The sequence below is a fragment of the Salmo trutta genome, chromosome 2, assembly GCF_901001165.1.
Source record: "Salmo trutta chromosome 2, fSalTru1.1, whole genome shotgun sequence".
In the NCBI taxonomy this organism is placed as follows: domain Eukaryota; kingdom Metazoa; phylum Chordata; class Actinopteri; order Salmoniformes; family Salmonidae; genus Salmo; species Salmo trutta.
The window spans coordinates 20,292,795-20,311,305 of NC_042958.1; the positions used below are offsets into that span (position 1 = coordinate 20,292,795).

The 18,511-nt window shown below is 42.4% G+C and overlaps 1 protein-coding gene across 7 annotated transcripts in view; it reads right to left on the reverse strand.

Moving 5' to 3' along the window:
- LOC115152985 (netrin-G1) overlaps window positions 1-18,511 on the reverse strand; it is a 91,617-nt gene that overhangs the window by 22,921 nt on the left and 50,185 nt on the right. For all 7 annotated transcript variants that reach the window (XR_003867626.1, XM_029697978.1, XM_029697986.1 and 4 more), the window contains exon 3: window positions 5,277-5,303. Coding sequence is in view for 6 of the 7 variants with exons in the window: in XM_029697978.1 (XP_029553838.1) it covers window positions 5,277-5,303 (27 nt within the window). In the remaining variant the exon portion in view is untranslated. The remainder of the gene's footprint in view (window positions 1-5,276; window positions 5,304-18,511) is intronic.

An 18,511-nucleotide genomic window follows, 5' to 3' on the forward strand; every position in this document is an offset into this window, starting at 1 on the left:
TGTCATTTAGGTTAGTATTGTGGAATAACAACAATGTTATTGATCCATTCTCAGTTTTCTCCTATCACGGACATTACATTTCTTTTACATTTTTTATTGAAGTTTTATTTAACTAGGCAAGTCAGTTAAGAACAAATTCTTATTTACAATGATGGCCTACCGGAGAACAGTGGGTTAACTGTCTTGTTCAGGGGCAGATCAACAGATTTTTACCTTGCCAGCTCGGGAATTCGATCCAGCAACGTGCTAACCACTAGGCTACCTACCGCCCCAAAACTCTGTAACTGTTTTAAAGTCACCGTTGGCCTCATGATGAAATCCCTGAGCAGTTTCTTTCCTCTCCAGAGGAGAGGATGCCTGTAGGATGCCTGTAGTGACTGGATGTATTGATACACCATCCAAAGTGGAATTAATAGCTTCACCCTGCTCAAAGGGATATTAAATGTCTGTTTTATTTTTTTACCCATCTACCAATAGGTGCCCTTCTTTGCGAGGCCTTGGAAAACCTCCCTGGTCTTTGTGGTTGAATCTGTGTTTGAAATTCACTGCTCGACTGAGGGACTTTATAGATAATCTTATGTGTGGGGTACAGAAATGAGGTAGTCATTAAACAATTATGTTAAGCACTATTATTGCACACAGATTGAGTCTATGTAACTTATTAGGTGACTTGTTAAACACATTTTTAATCCTGAACTTATTTAAGCTTGCCATAACAAAAGAGTTGAATACTTATTGACACAAGACATTTCAGCATTTCATTTTTAATGAACACTACTAATACTACACTTTCACATTATGGAGTATTGTATGTAGGCCAGGCTGTAACACAACAAAATGTGGAAAAAGTCAAAGGGTGTGAATACTTTCTGAAGGCACTGTTTTTTTTTACCCACACAGCAAATTGGCCAGGTTTACCTAGTGTTGATTATTCAATGTAACATTTCTAGTGTTGATTCAGGAGTTAAATTACCTTAAACTAACTATCCAGTGAAAATCTCACTTTTAAAAGTTTATATTCTATACTTATTTTTGTGGTGAAAGCATAAACTGAAGATAAAACCCTTCAAAAACCCCACCTCAAACTTGTATCTCAAACAGGCCGTTTAAAAAATGCTTGCTATTTTGTCAGAGGATGATGTCATCCTCCTGCCAATCAGCGGTCTACTGGCATTTATATTTTGAATGACCGGTATACGCCCAGACCATTCTGTTGTTGGGGTACGCCCACACCATTCCAACACAGAAAAGCTGCTTTTAACAAACCTAATTAACAATTTCTGGAAGGAAAACTATTTAACTCATATTCTAATTAATTATAGGTCATATTTCATAGAAATCTGGAAACACTGGACAGTTACTTTAACACTCAGTGGTGTAAAATAAACTCTGGTGTTAATAACCAGAGTTGAGTGTGAGTGTGTCATTTTTACTGTGTAGAGAAAAACCACTCAAAACCTCGCCCATCATTATCATATTTCCCAGCTCACTCCTTTTGCAGATAGATTTTCAGAATTGTTCATTTTAATATCTGTGTTTTTGAATGTACATTGATTGGTTTATTCATCTTATGCTACACAAAAATAAATAAATACATTCTTAACTAAGTAGTTGGACTTATTGCACCCATTACTGAGGTGGTTGTTCCCGTTCAGATCATTTAGGCAGTCCTATTAATCAATCTTCCCTACAGTGGCAGTCATTCTGAATGCAGGTTTCTGGTGATATCCTCACTCTGGCTGGATTCCAATATCCAATAGGAATTACAAATCACTTTGCAGGCCAGCATAATGTGACATCCTGGCCTGATTTGGCCTGTAAACCAGGAGTTTCCTAACACCAATGTGTTAGGGTATAACTAGGCCCTCAACTAGGGCCTTGTCATAAAGAGTTACATTTTTAAGGCTGATGGAACTGTTCAGAGATTGTTCTAGGAAAAACCCATCAAAGATAAAAAGGTTCTTGGTAGAACCACAGGGGATTTTATGTAGAACCCTACATCAAGGGTTCTAGGTAGAACCCTCTGCAAAGCATTCTACCTATGACCAAAAAGGGTTCCCCTATGGGGACGAACCAAAGAACCCTGTATGGTTCTACTTAGCACCTTTTTTTTCCTAAGAGTGTATAGATAGAAAACTAAGTTGTCGCAGGCATTTTGTTTAATTCATCAAATTGACTATTCAATCAATATCTAATTACAGTGTATTTCTGGTCGAGGAATAACGATTAATACATAATGTGGTGTGTCAGGGGTTGGAATGACTGATAGTTGTGGTGTACTGTAACCTAATTACATACAATTCTGTATTTCCATGGTGGGGGAAATACTGGCGGTGTTTGGTGGTTGTGGTTGGTCGGTTGGTTCGGTGATGGAGTTGTCTTAAGTCAAGCAGAGACAGAAGGAAAGGCTAGTCATGTATTCTAGTATTTTAATCCACCACGAAAGCATCACCAAGTCTCTGTGTCGCAGTATCACTGACTTCAGCGTGATCATGTGATCATTGGCCGGTGATTAGTGTCCGGTGGTGTCACAGCAAGCAACTTAACTACTGTGCCATTGGATAGTGAGCATTACCGTGTGTTGTGTCTAATCGTTTGTAATACATTCAGATTTGATAAGGATATGGGTAATTCATGGGTTTGGGTATGCATGCACTCAGGCACACAGACGTACAGTCAGTATATACTGTAGTGTTTGACTGATTGAGTTACTATCCAAAACCCTCTCCATGACAGCCCCATAACTGACAAAGTACATAGTATGTCATGTCAGTCCTAAATAAATTGTTCAGCACTATTGGCCAGAATCCAATATTGGCCAGCAAGTTATTTATTGAAAGTATTTAGGGGTTTTGGATTGTTATCAGGAGAATATGTTCTGTTGAGATATTGATCAGTAACTGTGCTGGGAAGTTCTGTTTCACAGGATAAGGAGAAAAAACGAACAAATGAAAGAACAGATAGAAAGGATGCACTGCTTCATTTTATATCGACCAAGGAATAATGTTTGTGAAATCCAGAAATCAAAGTGACAACACAAATACTTCCTTCATTGGATAAAAAATACAATAAATTGACATGTGGAGTATTTTCTTCTCATTGGCGTCATAATTAGAGGTATTTGATTAGAGAAATTAGAGCATTACTTCGATCCAATAAGTATGACATCTGTTCTTCTATTAGTTATTAGGGCGAGGGAGAATACAGGTAAGCCGTGCTTAATGAGAAGTGACGGATTATAATCAATGCTGCTGTCATAATTAAATGAAATCTCGCAGAGCCCAGAATCGTTTTTATTTTCATTTAAACTTTGCTTTAATGGCTGCATTAGGGCAATTCTGGCTGGCTTAATCAACTTGAAATAGAATTGAGAAAAAGTCAATAAAGAATTAAATTACCTTCAAACAACAATATGAAAAGTGCAGTGTTTTCTGTTTGCTGTTCTGTCCTCAAGGACATTTAGCTGTGCTCTGGTTGGTTCTTTTGTATTTGAGAGGACATAGCTACATACACACAATTTCAGTTTGGTTTACCCCAACTTCATCCTTGGTGTGTCTACACTACCACACCTGGGTAGTGTTTCATGTTGTGGTAGTTATGGGGGTGCGTCTGCTGGTGTAAAGAAAGACAGACAGCATTTCGTGAGTGTTTCAATACCTACAGGCCTGGTCTGAATGAACCGTTACGGACTTGGCCATCGTCAGTCAGTCAGTGAGTGTGTCCTTTCTGTGAGTCCCACAGACAGACAGACAGACAGACAGGCTGTAATACAGACACTCCCCACTAAGAGAGAGAGCAGCCGTTGGTGATGGTCTGACTAGGTGTGGGGTTGGGTTGGGGAGGAGCTAGCGAGGGGGTGACATGTGAGTGGTGCATGTACAGCATATACAGTATATATATATGTATGGAGAACATGCATGCAGCATATGTATAGAGCATTGGTCATGCACAGGCAGGAGACAACACTGAACACATTCAGCTCTCTAAGATTGGGGGTTTCGGGTAGAGGGAGGGAGGGAGGGGGGTCCACTTGGTTCTATGCTAATTTCTGACATCAAATGTTTCAGAAATTTCATGACAAACTGGTTATTGTTTGGATAAAATTATCGGTTTACGTTTACGGTAGTTTGACATCAGTTGTGGTTACTGTTGTGGTTCAAAGTTGTGGTTTGAAGTTCATCGCCAACTAGCCGACCAGACAATATGCTGATACCATTGTAAATGCTGATCATAGCTACATCCCAATACTTATAAACAGCTTCCTTTCCTTGTCTCTTTCCCTTCATGAATGCTGACACATAAAAGGACTGGGTAGGTCTGGTAGCCATATTGCTCTAACCTATATAGTCCTTTAGATATCTGCAGTCATGGAGATACAGCCAGGAATCAAAGAGAGGAAACCATTCAAGACTAATGGGATGCTGTCCATCTTAGCTGATTTGTGTCTCTTGGTTTTTTCCCCCATAGTGGGGGGGCTAACTAGGGACTGCAACTCAGGAGAATTCCACATCAATCAATATGCCGATTGATAGGTGGATTGATGTGGAATGGGCTGGGGCTCTGAATGCACTTTGACTTGTTCAATACCTGTGTAAGTCTGAAATGACACCCCCGATTCCCTACATAGTGGACCAATTTTAACCAGGGCCCATAGATCTCTGGTCAAAAGTAGTGCACTGTAGAGGGAAAAGGGTGCCATTTCAGACGCAGGCTTGGTGTGTGCGTCTCCTGTTATTTTCCTGAGGTGCAGTCCCAGCTGGCTGCTGTGGTAACACCAGACTACGTCTCTAGACGTCTCTCTGTGCTCCAGGGGCGACTGGCTGCAGCAGATAATATCCAGCGCTCATATTAAACTGACCTCGCTGACATTATTCCACCACTGAGATCCAGGCACTTTCATAAACTCTATATGCCATTTATGTATAATGCATAGGGGCAAAAACATGTTTTGTATGCATGCACAGGTGTCTGGCTGCTATCTAGGCTTATCTTGTTGAAGGTGAATTAGTCCACCTCCACACTGAGCAATTCTAGACAATATGGCAGAGAGCTATTGCTATTTCCTTCAGGGGGGAAAACAACAGGGAATTAGACTAACCCTGGCATAATGAACATTTCCAAACCAATTATGACTGATCCTTCACTTAATGAATAATGGAGGACCTAAATCAGAAATGAACATTTAAAACCAAGTGGACTTTAGGGAGGGGTATGATAAGACATAGCAAAGCATCAAGCAGTTTCTGGGTTTTCTTTTCTGCTTTGAATTTACTTACTAACTGGACCAATGCTATTGGGGATACCTGCAAGACAAAGACAAAACACAGTTGACATTGAGAGATTAGTCATGTACATTTCATTCTACTTTAACAAACTGTAAATTGCAGTTTAGGACATTGTTTGTATTCATTTAAAAACATCGAATGTAATCTTGTAAACAGCAGATAAATGAGGAAATATTACCCCGACGCACCCACATACACTCACACAAGATAACACAGAGACACACCAGACTAAATAAAAAAAAAAAACACCTGATTTTGGACAAACTTTATCCCAACAGTGTCTTGCTCTGTAGTTGAGCGTAGACATTAGTTTTATCATTATCCCAGTCTGTCGATACAACCGACCGACTGTCTGATGTGCCAGCTCCCGCTCTGAACAGATAACACAGTCAGACAGACACATCCCCATGGCGACCAGATCTTTCACACAGCAGACTATTTGCCCTGCATAGATCTCAGAGACTCACTGAGGTTTATAGACCAGCACGGTCCCAGGCTGACGAATGTGACTGACTGAGTCTTAAAAGTCCTCATAAATCCCACAGTAGTAGAGAATCAATTGGTGGTGGATATTTGGATCATGTTGATGTGATGTTTAGTAATAAAATCAATTGGTGGTGGATATTTGGATCATGTCGATGTGATGTCTTGTTATGATGAGGTACGCTGGGTTGTTGGTGACACGTAGATTTAGCGTTTTTCTAATTTGTCCGTTTGCACTATACTCCTCTCTGAGCGCCTCCCCCTATGAGGGCATTTGTCTGTCTGTTAGTGTCTGTCTGTCGCGTAAACAAACAACAACAAACAAGCCGTAACAACAGGAAGGGGCGCCACGCTGCGCTCTGCAAATGGAGGAAATAAATAATAAAACCATAGATAAATAAATAAACAAGGTCTGGCTGGGTTCTCTCTCTCTCTGTGTCTCCATCGCACATCTTCCCCCAAACACTGAGGAGATATGGAGACATCTGTGATCTGTTGTCTTTTATTACTCCTTTATCAAATGGAGGCCTCTCAGTCGTTCAGTCAACAGCGCTTGGTGTGCCTGGAGGATTACCTCATCATTCTCCTTCTGTCTACAAAGGGGGTCTGCATAACATAATGTGTATGTGTATGTGTGTGTGTGTGTTTGTGCCTGCTAGTGTGTGTATGTGTTTTTGTGTGTCTGCATGTCCACACACGTGTGTGTGTGTGTGTGTTTGTGTGCAAGCAAGCAAGCTCTGGCCAGCCATAAGCCATCGATCCACCTCACATCATCTAATCTCTCTCTCTCTCTCTGATCCCTGCTCGACAGGCATAGTTAGGAGCCAAATGTATGACTTATTGGAGAGGTGTGTGGGGAGTGGGGAGGCAGGAGGCAGACAGGTAGATGAACACAGAATAGTAGTAGACTCTTGAGGCAGACTACCTGAGAGGGAAAGGACACCAACCAGAGAAGGGCACAGCAAATGCGCACACACACACGCACACATACACGCACGCACGCACACACACACACACACATTACGCAATCTTATTCAGTGAATCACAGCTGAAAAGAAAGAATGCTGACTTCTGATACTTCCTGATACTTCCTGATCCTTCCCGATACTTCTTTCATAGAGAATAAAGATGAGAGGTTTCAAAGCCCAGTGGTAGGACTAAATGTTTAGCTTATACAACAAGTATTGAAAGAAATGCAATATTCAAACTGTACAGTATATCTGTTATTTTTATTGCATATAGGAATAACTGAGCCTAGGTGAATCGGGTATGTAGGTATTAAAGAGTTTTGTCATGTTATGTTGCTAGTAGATGATAAACACAGATAGCCAGCTATCTAAGTGCTCCGGGCCCATGCAAAAGGAACTGTCCCACACACAGATCTAGCATGGAGTTTGGGGATGGAATAAGCTAGCAAGCTACAACAACTCCATCAACAGAATACTGCACATTTAGCGGAAATAAATGGTTAAAAAAACCTATTGGATTGTTTATTTCAAGGTATGTCTTTATTTTTGCTGAACTACCTGATCTTCATTGGCCGATATAAACTAGCAGGATTATCATGGTAGCCAGTCAGTGTTCGGGTTAGCCATTATACCTGCGAGCTGTATACATTTTTTTTGTTTGTTGCCGATACAGAATAAATCAATCACAGGATATGGTCAGATGATAAGTTGGCTTCATTCAGAAACAAGGATTTGGGATGATGTGGGTCTTCACCGCCTTATGTGAACTAAGGCTTCACTCCTGCTCATGTCGTGCTCCTATTTACATGTACAGTTGAAGTCGGAAGTTTACATTTACTTAGGTTGGAGTCCTTAAAACTCGTTTTTCAACCACTCCACAAATTTCTTGTTAACAAACTATAGTTTTGGCAAGTCGGTTAGGGCATCTACATTTTTCCAACAATTGTTTACAGACAGATTATTTCACTCATAATTCACTGTATCACAATTCCAGTGGGTCAGACGTTTACATACACTAAGTTGACTCTGCCTTTAAACAGCTTGGAAAATTCAAAAAAATGATGTCATGGCTTTAGAAGCTTCTGATAGGCTAATTGACATAATTTGAGTCAATTGTGGAGGTGTACCTGTGGATGTATTTCAAGGCCTACCTTGCTTGACATCATGGGGGAATCAAAAGACCCACTGGGAATGAGATGAAAGAAATAAAAGATGAAAGAAATAATTATCTCTACTATTATTATGACATTTCACATTCTTAAAATAAAGTGGTGATCCTAACTGACCTAAAACAGGGAATGTTTACTCGGATTAAATGTCAGGAATTGTGAAAAACTGAGTTTGAATGTATTTGGCTAAGGTGTATGTAAACTTCCCACTTCAACTGTATGTCACTTACCCGAACACTTTTCCGACTTGATAAAATACACATTTCTCCCAAAATACACATTTTATATGTCGTATTCGGACTTTTAGTTGAAAGGATGAAACTAATCAGAATGTTTAACAGCAACCTAATTCTGTAATCTTCCCTTTAATTATTCTAAATAAATATTGGAAAATGATTTAGAGCCGAGGGGATATGCATAAGCCCTCATAGTTTATTGTTCTTATATTAAGTATTTTACTTTATTGGAACATTTTCAGTTTAGTTTATTTTAATTGTTTTATTGCAACCATCAATCCCAAAATACAGGTAGAGACTAAACTATATTATTTCTAAGTAAATCTATTCAGAGTAGAATTTAAATTGCATTACATTGAAATGTAGCACTTTGTCCATCAGGCTACTTACCTCTAAAACATCCATTTGATGAATTAACGGTTGTCAATACAAGAAACACATTCAATCCTCAACTTCACACAATTTAGGGTATTCATCCAACAACCTTTTCTACGCCAGGTCACGGCCAGAGCAGCATTGCCTGTCAATGTAATTATTATACCTATGAACAACTAGCAGGCAGGAAAGCAGATGTTGAAGATTGTATGTCGCTTCATTACATTAACTTTCAATTACCATCATTTCCAATCCCCTTCACCTGCCCCTATTCCCAATTACTAGTCATAACAGAATCTATGTGTGTGTGTGTGTATGAGTGTATGTGTGTGTGTGTGTGTGTGTGTCTCTGCATCTCTCCATTATGCTCCATAACATAATCTAATTGTGCACAGGAAGAGCATTAGTGTGCTTATGTTTATGGAGCGCTCCATAGATTTTTATGATCTCCACTTCTCAGTCTCTTCTCAGTCTCTCAGAGGTCACTTCTCACTCTTCTTAGTCTCTCAGAGGTCACTTCTCAGTCTCTCAGAGGTCACTTCTCAGTCTCTTCTCAGTCTCTCAGAGGTCACTTCTCAGTCTCTCAGAGGTCACTTCTTAGTCTCTCAGAGGTCACTTCTCAGTCTCTCAGAGGTCACTTCTCAGTCTCTTCTTAGTCTCTCAGAGATCACTTCTCAGTCTCTTCTTAGTCTCTCAGAGGTCACTTCTCAGTCTCTCAGAGGTCACTTCTCAGTCTCTTCTCAGTCTATCAGAGGTCACTTCTCAGTCTCTTCTTAGTCTCTCAGAGGTCACTTCTCTGTCTCTTCTCAGTCTTTCAGAGATCACTTCTCTGTCTCTTCTTATTCTCTCAGAGATCACTTCTCTGTCTCTTCTTAGTCTCTCAGAGGTCACTTCTTATTCTCTCAGAGGTCACTTCTCTGTCTCCCCTTAGTCTCTCAGAGGTCACTTCTCTGTCTCCCCTTAGTCTCTCAGAGATCACTTCTCTGTCTCTTCTCAGTCTCTCAGAGGTCACTTCTTATTCTCTCAGAGATCACTTCTCTGTCTCTTCTCAGTCTCTCAGAGGTCACTTCTCAGTCTCTTCTTAGTCTCTCAGAGGTCACTTCTCAGTCTCTTCTTAGTCTCTCAGAGATCACTTCTCTGTCTCTTCTCAGTCTCTCAGAGGTCACTTCTTATTCTCTCAGAGATCACTTCTCTGTCTCTTCTCAGTCTCTCAGAGATCACTTCTCTGTCTCTTCTTCTCAGAGGTCACTTCTCTGTCTCTTCTTAGTCTCTCAGAGGTCACTTCTTAGTCTCTCAGAGGTCACTTCTCAGTCTCTTCTTAGTCTCTCAGAGGTCACTTCTCTGTCTCCCCTTAGTCTCTCAGAGGTCACTTCTCAGTCTCTCAGAGGTCACTTCTCAGTCTCTTCTTAGTCTCTCAGAGGTCACTTCTCAGTCTCTTCTTAGTCTCTCAGAGGTCACTTCTCAGTCTCTTCTTAGTCTCTCAGAGGTCACTTCTCTGTCTCCCCTTAGTCTCTCAGAGGTCACTTCTCAGTCTCTCAGAGATCACTTCTCAGTCTCTTCTTAGTCTCTCAGAGGTCACTTCTCTGTCTCTTCTTAGTCTCTCAGAGGTCACTTCTTAGTCTCTCAGAGGTCACTTCTCAGTCGCTTCTCAGTCTCTCAGAGGTCACTTCTCAGTCTCTTCTCAGTCTCTCAGAGGTCACTTCTCTGTCTCTTCTCAGTCTCTCAGAGATCACTTCTCAGTCTCTTCTCAGTCTCTCAGAGGTCACTTCTCAGTCGCTTCTCAGGCTCTCAGAGGTCACTTCTCAGTCGGAGGTCACTTCTCAGTCTCTTCTCAGTCTCTCAGAGGTCACTTCTTAGTCTCTCAGAGTTCACTTCTCAGTCACTTCTCAGTCTCTCAGAGATCACTTCTCAGTCACTTCTCAGTCTCTCAGAGGTCACTTATCAGTCTCTTCTCAGTCTCTCAGAGGTCACTTCTCTGTCTCTTCTCAGTCTCTCAGAGGTCACTTCTTATTCTCTCAGAGATCACTTCTCTGTCTCTTCTCAGTCTCTCAGAGGTCACTTCTCAGTCTCTTCTTAGTCTCTCAGAGGTCACTTCTCTGTCTCTTCTTAGTCTCTCAGAGGTCACTTCTTAGTCTCTCAGAGGTCACTTCTCAGTCTCTTCTTAGTCTCTCAGAGGTCACTTCTCTGTCTCCCCTTAGTCTTTCAGAGGTCACTTCTCAGTCTCTCAGAGGTCACTTCTCAGTCTCTTCTTAGTCTCTCAGAGGTCACTTCTTAGTCTCTCAGAGGTCACTTCTCAGTCTCTTCTCAGTCTCTCAGAGGTCACTTCTCTGTCTCTTCTCAGTCTCTCAGAGATCACTTCTCAGTCTCTTCTCAGTCTCTCAGAGGTCACTTCTCAGTCGCTTCTCAGGCTCTCAGAGGTCACTTCTCAGTCTCTTCTCAGTCTCTCAGAGGTCACTTCTCAGTCGCTTCTCAGTCTCTCATAGGTCACTTCTCAGTCGGAGGTCACTTCTCAGTCTCTTCTCAGTCTCTCAGAGGTCACTTCTTAGTCTCTCAGAGTTCACTTCTCAGTCACTTCTCAGTCTCTCAGAGATCACTTCTCAGTCACTTCTCAGTCTCTCAGAGGTCACTTATCAGTCTCTTCTCAGTCTCTCAGAGGTCACTTCTCTGTCTCTTCTCAGTCTCTCAGAGGTCACTTCTTATTCTCTCAGAGATCACTTCTCTGTCTCTTCTCAGTCTCTCAGAGGTCACTTCTCAGTCTCTTCTTAGTCTCTCAGAGGTCACTTCTCTGTCTCTTCTTAGTCTCTCAGAGGTCACTTCTTAGTCTCTCAGAGGTCACTTCTCAGTCTCTTCTTAGTCTCTCAGAGGTCACTTCTCTGTCTCCCCTTAGTCTCTCAGAGGTCACTTCTCAGTCTCTCAGAGGTCACTTCTCAGTCTCTTCTTAGTCTCTCAGAGGTCACTTCTTAGTCTCTCAGAGGTCACTTCTCAGTCGCTTCTCAGTCTCTCAGAGGTCACTTCTCAGTCTCTTCTCAGTCTCTCAGAGGTCACTTCTCTGTCTCTTCTCAGTCTCTCAGAGATCACTTCTCAGTCTCTTCTCAGTCTCTCAGAGGTCACTTCTCAGTCGCTTCTCAGGCTCTCAGAGGTCACTTCTCAGTCTCTTCTCAGTCTCTCAGAGGTCACTTCTCAGTCTCTTCTCAGTCTCTCAGAGGTCACTTCTCAGTCGCTTCTCAGTCTCTCATAGGTCACTTCTCAGTCGGAGGTCACTTCTCAGTCTCTTCTCAGTCTCTCAGAGGTCACTTCTTAGTCTCTCAGAGTTCACTTCTCAGTCACTTCTTAGTCTCTCAGAGTTCACTTCTCAGTCACTTCTCAGTCTCTCAGAGGTCACTTATCAGTCTCTTCTCAGTCTCTCAGAGGTCACTTCTCAGTCGGAGGTCACTTCTCAGTCTCTTCTCAGTCTCTCAGAGGTCACTTCTCAGTCTCTCAGAGGTCACTTCTCAGTCTCTTCTTAGTCTCTCAGAGGTCCCTTCTCAGTCTCTTCTTAGTCTCTCAGAGGTCCCTTCTCTGTCTGGCATTTGGTGTGTCATACTGGTCTCTGACTTGTGGTCAGACTCATTCAGGTGGAACAAATGTAAATGTATGCCTTTTTCGATTATGAATTGAATGTCATTGAGAAAACAGAAAGGTGTCATAATGTATTTTTCCCGCAAACCCCCTTTCTGAATTTAAAAGTAATCTAAGAAGTAATCATCCTGTAATCAAAAGTATCTGTAATCTAAATGAAATATTAAAACTGGTAAAGTTATTTATTATAGTTCCAGTTTTTTGGTAATTAGATTACATGTTTGTTGGTGGTTGGCTCTTTCTTCCCCCCTGACTGTCTTTTTTTTTCAGTCATTGCAGTGATAGTAGAATACCTATTTGTGTCATTGCAGTGATAGTAGAATACCTATTTGTGTCATTGCAGTGATAGTAGAATGCCTATTTGTGTCATTGCAGTGATAGTAGAATGCCTATTTGTGTCATTGCAGTGATAGTAGAATGCCTATTTATGTCATTGCAGTGATAGTAGAATGCCTATTTGTGTCATTGCAGTGATAGTAGAATGCCTATTTGTGTCATTGCAGTGATAGTAGAATGCCTATTTATGTCATTGCAGTGATAGTAGAATACCTATTTGTGTCATTGCAGTGATCGTAGAATACCTATTTGTGTCATTGCAGTGATAGTAGAATGCCTATTTATGTCATTGCAGTGATCGTAGAATACCTATTTGTGTCATTGCAGTGATAGTAGAATGCCTATCTGTGTCATTGCAGTAGAATGCTAGTAGAATACCTGCAAGCCTCATTATGTTTGTTTCAACAGAACCCCATCCTGACCTTCGCCAGGTCTTTGTCCCTGTGTCTACCTGGACCATCCACAACAGCTTATCTTCTACATTTCCACCGCAGGTAAAGTTGGTAATTACTTTCCCTGGCTGTCATCATTTCACAGACAATGGCAAGACAAAGGAGCTTATTGTGGACAACAGGAAATAAAGGTCTGAACACAGCCCATTCACATCGACAGGGCTCTAGTGGAACGAGTGGAGAGCTTCAAGTTCTTCGGTGTATACATCACTAAGGACCTATCGCGGTCCAAACACACCAACAGAGTCCTGAAGAGGGCACGACAATACCTCCTCTGCCTCGGGAGGTTGAAAAGATTTGGCATGGGCCCTCAGATCCTCAAAACGTTTGACAGCTGCCCCACTGAGAGCATCTTGACTGGTTTCATCACAACTTGGTATGGCAACTGCTCGGCATCTGACCGCAAGACGCTACAGTGGGTAGTGCGTATGGCCAAGTACATCACTGGGGCCGAGCTCCCTGCCACCCAGGACCGCTATACCAGGCAGTGTCAGAGGAAGGCCCTAAAAATTGTCAATGACTCCAGCCACCTAAGTCATAGACTGTTCTCTCTGCTACGACACCACTAGCGGTACCAGTGCACCAAGTCTGGGACCAAAATGCTCCTGAACAGCTTCTAACCCCAAGCCATAAGACTGCTGAACAGTTCATCAAATGGCTCCCGGAACTATTTACATTGACCCCCTTTATAATAACCTTTTTGTTGCACTGGCTCTATCTCCTTCTCCGGCACAGTCGGTATAGTAGTGACAGGCACCAGTAACCGGTTTGGATGGAGGTTTGGATGGAGGGAAGTTTGCCGATCCGTGCTACGGAAAAAGCAGCAGACATAATTTGATTGAATTCCTCTGGAGACGAATTCCAGCCTGCCCCCATCCTGAACACTCTCAACACTCGACCGCCTACATCTAAATGTCTTGCGGGGGAAAGGGGAATAGATCTATATCGAAGGTGGCAAGTGGTAAAGTGCATGTGTGCCGAGTTCGGAGGCACAGCTAAGATTCCGGGAATGAGGCACACAGAGACAGAATCCTGAGACGGAAGAAACAAATATTTGAAAGAAAGATTACCGTCGCAGCTGCAGCGAGCGAGATGTTGGTAAGGCAAAGTAAACAAGCCGGGTCTCGGGGGGGGGGGGGGGGGGAATAGAGGAAGCGATAGAGAGAATGGAGAAAGAGAGAGAGAGAGAGAGAATGAAACGACAATAGAGGAGTGGGAACAGGATCCGCAAAGTCAGGAGACAATGCAAATAGCAGAGAGGAAACAGAGTAAAGCATCAACACCTAAAGAGGAGAGGGAAGATAAAGAACAGAGGGATGGGGGGAGTGTTTGGATACAGAACTAGAACGCTGTATAATTAAATAATGCAGGGAGGGAAGGAGGGAGAGAGGCAGGGAGGAGAGGGAGGGGGTGGTGAAGTGGGAGAGAGAGATTGAGGGAGCGAGGGAGGCAGGGAAAGAGGGAGCGGAGAGCTCTTCTCTTCCCATCTCTGTGTAGACAATGGCCACCTAGGCCTTTAGGTATCACTAATTACTGTATCCATGGTACCACTCCAGACACGCTGCTGCAGACACCCTTCATTATAGCAGCTAGGGCTCAGGACCAGGCTGGGCTGGCTGCTTAAACAGGGACAGACTGCGTTCAACCACTGACGGCAGCAGGAAATATAGTACCAGGCAACATGTTATAGGTGGTTTATGTTGATCTGTTGAAGTGGGATATATCCCACTGTGTGGAAAGATTCGTAGGAAACAATAGTGTATTTTCCTTCTAAATCTACATTTTGGCTGACTTGTTTTGCCATGTAATCCATTACAGCTACTAGTTACCTGTCCAAAACTGTAATCAGTAACATAACTTTTAGATTATCCAAACTCAGTAATGATTACTTTTGGATTACTTCCCTTAAGAGGCATTAGAAGAAGACAAAAAGGATCCATCAAACACATTTGGTGTGTCATCATAGTGGTCTCTGACTTGTGGTCAGACTCGCTCAGCTGGAACAAACTTTAATGCTTAAAACGTATGCTTAAAATGCTGAATTTAATGCCATTGAGAAGACAGAAAGGTGTCATAATGCATTTTCGCAAACACCCTTTCAGAAAACGCCCTTTCAGAAAACACCCTTTCAGAAAACACCCTTTCAGAAAACACTGTTTCTGAAAGGGGTGGTAGGTAGCCTAGTGGTTAGAGCATTGGGCCAGTAACTGAAAGGTTGCCAGATGAAATGCCTGAGCTGACAAGGTAAAAATCTGTCTTTCTGCCCCTAAACAAGGCAGTTAACCCACTGTTCCCCAGGAGGCCGTCATTGTAAATAAGAATTTGTTCTTAACTGACTTGCCTAACAAAGTTCAGTATGAAGTGATTGTGTTAGCGGTGTTATTGGCTAGCTCCTCTGAACAAGTGTCCTGACGACAGAACACATTTTTTTATGGCAGGTGAAATTGCACATCATTAACACATTATTATGGATGTATCCAAATAAATGTCACTAGAAAACAGCTTAAACAAATGCAAAGGGAGCTACTTTGCTGTTATTCTGTCTGCACTGTTTGACATGACTGTAAGTTAGCTGTAGTTGGCAATCTAGCAAGCAAGGGAAAATCATTTTGCCAGCCGGTATGGTAATGGAACACTTAGAATGAAAGACTGGGTCACGGTCCATATATTTTTTTTGTTTTACCTTTATTTAACTAGGCAAGTCAGTTAAGAACAAACTCTTATTTTCAATGACGGCCTAGGAACAGTGGGTTAACTGCCTTGTTTAGGGGCAGAACAACAGATTTTTACCTTGTCAGCTCAGGGATTTGATCTTGCAACCTTTCGGTTACTAGTCCAACCTTTCGGTTACTAGTCCAACGCTCCAACCACTAGGCTACGCTGCCGCCCCAATACAGAACAAAAATACTTAACGACTGGGTCGCGTCTCTGGCAACCGAACCAGTAGAACTAACTAGCTGGCTTGGGTAGCAACATTAGATTTGTGTCAGGAATATATCTTGTGGAAGGATGAAATAGTATGAATAAATTCATCAAAATAACGTTTTTAATGAAAATATGTCAATCACTATTTGAATAGGTTAGTAACAATAAGAGAATAAGACCCTTAAGTGATATTGCCCTCGAAGCCGGTGTTTGGAGGATATATTGGCACGGGGTTGTTAAGTCGTCTGAACACCGGCTTCTCGGGCATTATTACTTAAACTTCTTATTCTCTTATTACCATCATGCTGAACCACACCATTGGATTCAACAGTGAATAACACTGCTGTGACATCTGGTTGTTATGCGTTATTGTACACTAATTACAGAAGCAGAATGGTTTGCTCCTATTGTGACTGTCACCTCCTCCAGATACATGCTACAGTATTGCTGGTTAGGGGTTGGTAAGTCTGTTTTAAAACATATATACACTACCTGTTAAAGCTGCATGACTACTGTGTCTCTTCAACAGAGCCCATCGTTTGGAGTAGGGGCTGATTCCAGATCTGCACTTAGTGAAACTTCACCCCCAGAATCCATTGTACAATACAGTGCATGATCAGGCTCGGGACAAATCTTCCTAGATCCTGTTAGCACACTAGTGTACTTTACCCTGATAGGGAAGACTACTGTAACAGAGTTATTCAATGCTAACCTATTAAACTCTGACCCCCTCTGGTGGCATTCATATCGAAAGCGCTAAAATCAATAAGTCACATAAAAGCTGATATCAGTTAGACGGCTTTGGCTTGCCTTTCCCCACGGACCAGGGTCTGTCACGGAGGAGGAGTAGAGGAATCCCTACAAATCCACCCGGGGATGTGTGTGTGTGTGTGTGTGTGTGTGTGTGTCCATGGGGGACACGCCTGCCTCTGACTACTTTGATCTGAGCTCATTTACAACTCCTCTCGGCAAGATGTGAAGCTTTACATGTGGCTCCTAATCCTGAGGAATTAGAGATCAGAGGTGGGTTCGATACGACCGAGGAGCGTTTGGTACGACCGCACGTGTCGCTGACCACAGAACTGCCGTCCAACACGGACCACAAGGCAGGGAAGTGTGACGCAATAGAGAGCCTGATAGACCTTACATGATTTGTACTTACCATAGTTTTTTTAATGTGGGGGGTGGTTCCTGAGAAAGGCTATAACGTTGATGGTGTGTTTACGGTACGGATATCAAGAGGCCATCATTTCAAACTGTCTACTTTAGACCTGAGGTGTATCCATGACAACAGTGATCTCCTTATCATTCTCTGTGGATAGATCTGAACGCTTGACCACTCCCATGGTTGTTTTACGGACATTCAACATAACAACATAATCCATTAACAATGTTGCCTAACAATGCTTAGACATGTGGAATGTGGTATGATACAGCACATACATGTTTAACGTTTCACTGGTTTTACGATTGCATGCCTCTGAGAATACAAAACATTAAGGACTCCTGCTCTTTCCATGACAGACTGACCAGGTGAATCCAGGTGAAAGCTATGATCCCTTATTGATGTCACTTGTTAAATCCACTTCATTCAGTGTAGATGAAGGGGAGGAGACAAGTTAAATAATAGTTTTTAAACCTTGAGACAGTTGAGACATGGATTGTGTATGTGTGCTATTCAGAGGGTGAATGGGCAAGACAGAAGATTTAAGTGCCTTTGAACGGGGTATGTTAGTAGATGTTTGTTTCAAGAGCTGCAACACTGCTGGGATTTTCACTCTCAAACATTTCCTGTGTGTGTATCAAGAATGGTCCAGCCAACTTGACACAACTGTGTGAATCATTGGAGTCAACATGGGCCAGCATCCCTGTGGGACGCCTAAGACACCTTGTAGAGTCCATGCCACGACGAATTGAGGCTGTTCTGAGGGGGGTGCAACTCAATATTAGGAAGGTGTTCCTAATATTTTGTACACTCAGTGCAGTTTTACACACTGTAACCTGCCTCTAGAACAGTCTTCACAGTTTTCACAGCTCACCAAGCTAGCCTTTTCAGTTCCAGTCTAGTTCCCCCATTTGAGGAAGAAAGGCTTGAGACCCACTACACCACTATCCTCCATCTTTCTCCCTTGCAACCCCTCGCCCTAGAAGAATGAACTGCCATGGGTAATTCTCCAACTGATCCCTCTCCTTCTCTCTTCACTGACACACGGAAAGAGGGGTTAGAGAGAAGTAAAGAGAGAGAAAGAGAGAGAGAGAGAGCGAGAGAAAGTAAGAGGGAGAGAGAGAGAGAAAGTAAGAGGGAGAGAGAGAGTGAGAGCGGGAGAGAGGGAGGGAGAAAGGGAGGGAGAGAGCGAGAATATTCCGAGGCCCCAGAAGGCAGAGTTATCCGTGACAGAGAGTGATGCCCACTTCCCATCCCTCCATCTCACCCGTCCCTTCCTTTCTCCATCACTTTCCCTCATTCACTCGGTCAGAAAGAACAAGCTTTTCTTCTTTTCCTTGTCGACTCTGTAGATTTGACACGGTAACATATGTGTCGAATCATCCACTGTATCACCGTCCTCTAACATGATTCATCGATCTCGTTACCACTTCACACGACTTGATGTGTATCATAAAAATAAATTAAATCCTAATTAAATGTTTGATTTTGACAAATTT